The 2,983-nt window shown below is 35.9% G+C and overlaps 1 protein-coding gene across 1 annotated transcript; it reads right to left on the reverse strand.

Annotated features, from left to right (window-relative positions):
* Nucleotides 1-867: 867 nt before the first annotated feature.
* LOC114298223 (exopolygalacturonase-like) lies at nucleotides 868-2,609 on the reverse strand. Its single transcript, XM_028242761.2, has 4 exons — nucleotides 2,481-2,609; nucleotides 1,869-2,177; nucleotides 1,223-1,741; nucleotides 868-1,113 (listed from the first exon to the last, which is right to left on the reverse strand). The coding sequence occupies exons 1-4, from the start codon at nucleotides 2,607-2,609 to the stop codon at nucleotides 868-870; spliced, it is 1,203 nt and encodes a 400-aa protein (XP_028098562.1).
* Nucleotides 2,610-2,983: the final 374 nt, after the last annotated feature.

Raw genomic sequence — 2,983 nt, forward strand, 5'->3', positions numbered from 1 at the left:
TATCATGCTGCTTTCTTTTGATGAATTCATTTACTGTCCATAATTCCCCTCGTTTTTCTCTGTATATTTGAGAAGAGTAGTAGGATCCTAGTTTTTTTTAATAACCGAGTAGTGTCTTTTAGGCCCACCCAAGAGCGTAAACCCGTTGATCAAGAGTCGAATATGAGTTGGGCATGTGGGGAGCATACCCATTGACAACTAGGCTACATGTTTAGCGGTTAGTAGGATCCTAGTTACAGAAGAATTGGTAACAGCTTGTCATAATCAATGGCCATGTGAGTTCTATAGATGACCTTCTTCATCGATTGAATTTAGATGATATAGCCAATTTGCCTATTTGTTTACCTTGTGGAATTTAGATGAGATTTGACCTTTTGAAATGGATTTATGCTGTGGCATTTTTTTCCCAGTGTTTTTTTGATTCAAAAAATGGTGGAGTTGTTATATCAAATATGTTGTTGTGTGTTACGATTCACAATACGCATCTTAAAATTTGATATTTTTTAGAGATAAATCAATATGTATCATCAGTATGTATCTTCAGTTAAATATATTTTACAATATATATACAATACACAATAATATGGAACTCATGAGGAATACATTTGTTACTGACAAATTGTCTCAAACATATATTATTTATTAATATTCATATTCAGATTCATTTATTTGTATGCACTACACTATGTTCCTTATACAATTTACAACTGCAATCATCTCTACTAATCAAGCATGCATTTAAGCATGGATGATGGGGTGCAGAACTATGTATGATACTAATTTGTATTCTATGATTGGAAAGAAAAGAATATATGTTTTATATCTAAGCAAAGCATTTAGCTCTTTCTTGGAGTCCAAAAAGCATAATTAAGAAGCTTGAGCGGAGTTGGCACATATGGGAGGATTATGTGTGCCGGTAAGTTTTGGTTGGATGTTTGTACATAGGCTCGTAGCAGGGCCTTCTTTTCCAGTGTATGTCAGGTCAATATTACTAATCTCCACATTCTCGCATGGTGTGCTCTTGCTGCAGACAAGCTTCACTGCAAGCTGAGTCGAAGAACTACCCCTAATGTTCTTGAAGCTAACATTGCTAATCTTAACTTTTGATGGAACCTGAATACAAGAAAAGATTAACAATTCAGTCAAACATAGTATTTCTTGATATTAATTTGTAGGTAGAAAATAACTATGTGAACCGTGTTGTTTATTTGGTAATTTGTACCTTTAATTGGCATTGGTTATAAGGGCAGTACTCTTGATCGATAATGATAGGATTACCAACATTATTCATTGTAATGTCCTCAAAATGCATATCGGAGGCAATGCCAGGAGCAGGGGATGATGGCCATGTTTTCACTCTCACGCCATTCATCGTGTTGGATAAGGTGCAATTCTTAACATTGATGCCAACAACAGGATCTTCATTTGGGTACTTTCCAAGGCTTCCAATGCTGATGCCATGGCCAGGTCCACAAGTCACTCTCTCGACAGTTACCTGTTGGCTTCCATCTCCAATCGAGACACAATCATCTCCGGTCTGTATGCTTGTATCTAATATATTGATCCCGATTGAATCTCCAATGTGGATTCCATCCGTGTTAATGCTAGTTCCAGGCGCGGAGATGGTGAAGTGCTGGAAGGTGAAGTTCTTACACCCCAATACATTAACATGGAAGTTCTTGCTGTCCTTGGAAGTCACGTCCCGCACAATCGAATTGGTGATAAAGTTGAACCTCAGGTTCTATTTTCAATTCACAAACACATCAAGAAACTTATTTTGTTAGTTTGTATTGCATTTTTCTTCAATCGACATCAATATAAGAACAACATAATGGAACGAAGAAGTAGCAGATATATTTGGTTATTACCATGGGTATGGCCTTGCAATTGGGGTTCTTGCCACAATCATTTTGGGCCCAAGCGGCAGCGCCTTGGCCGTCGAAAGTTCCAGAACCGGATATTGTAAGATGATCAATGTGTTCGATGGTAAGCCAAGAATCGCCCTTGATTATGCCCAGTTGAGCAGGGGCATTCAATGTCCCGTCGAGTTGAATCTCCACAGGAGCCTTGCAAGGGCCTTCGATTTTCACTTCATTTAATGGAAATGTCCCTTTTGGAATTAGAACTTTACCAGCACTTGTTGCTGCACATGCTTCTTTCCAAGCACTCAATAGAGCCTTAAAAAAAAATTCAAAGAAAAAGAAAAAGCAAGAACTGTTTCAGCAAACTGTTTTTGTTTCTTGTTTTTTGTTTTTATTTTTCGGAAAATGCAAACTTGTTTGATGAGCTATTTTTCTAGGGAAAAAAAAAAATTTTAAATCAATTTATTTTATAGGAAACACCAAAAAATGCTTTCTAATTTTTTAAAATTGTATTTTTATTTTTTCCCAAAAATGAAACGGATATGAAAATTATGAGTGTTTTCAAGCATTTCATTGCTATTGTTTTTGAAAACACAAAGAAACCAAACATGTTCATACCTGGGAGATGTCGCGGCCGGGGTTGGCTCCATATTTTGTCACATCAAAAATGGCAGCTTGGGTTTCTATAGCTTGAGCTAACAACAACAACAACACAGAAATTGCTGACATACTCAATTTCATAACCATCTTTTCCTTTTCTTTGATCTTTCTTTGTTTTGAAAGAACTGTGCAATTTGATCTTTGTTTGAAGCTTTATATATACACACACAAACATAAGGGAGAACTTGAGACCACAAAACTTCTAAACCAATTTTACATTATTTTTGAGGTTGTAATGTTTCAATTCAACTTTCTATTATAAGAATGCATTTTCACACCAATGATGTCTAGTAATATAATGTTCCCTCATATATTAATAACAACTAGAGCGATAATCAACTACCAAGTGTCATCGGATAGTATTGGGAGCAAAATTTAATGGTCAGAACTCATGTAGTTCACTAAAGATGCATCTCCCTTCAATTTACCAAAAGAAGTTTTGTGGGCAACAAATTTTCAAT

This window comes from Camellia sinensis, chromosome 7 (genome assembly GCF_055761805.1).
Source record: "Camellia sinensis isolate YWXY chromosome 7, ASM5576180v1, whole genome shotgun sequence".
NCBI classification, from domain to species: Eukaryota; Viridiplantae; Streptophyta; class Magnoliopsida; order Ericales; family Theaceae; genus Camellia; species Camellia sinensis.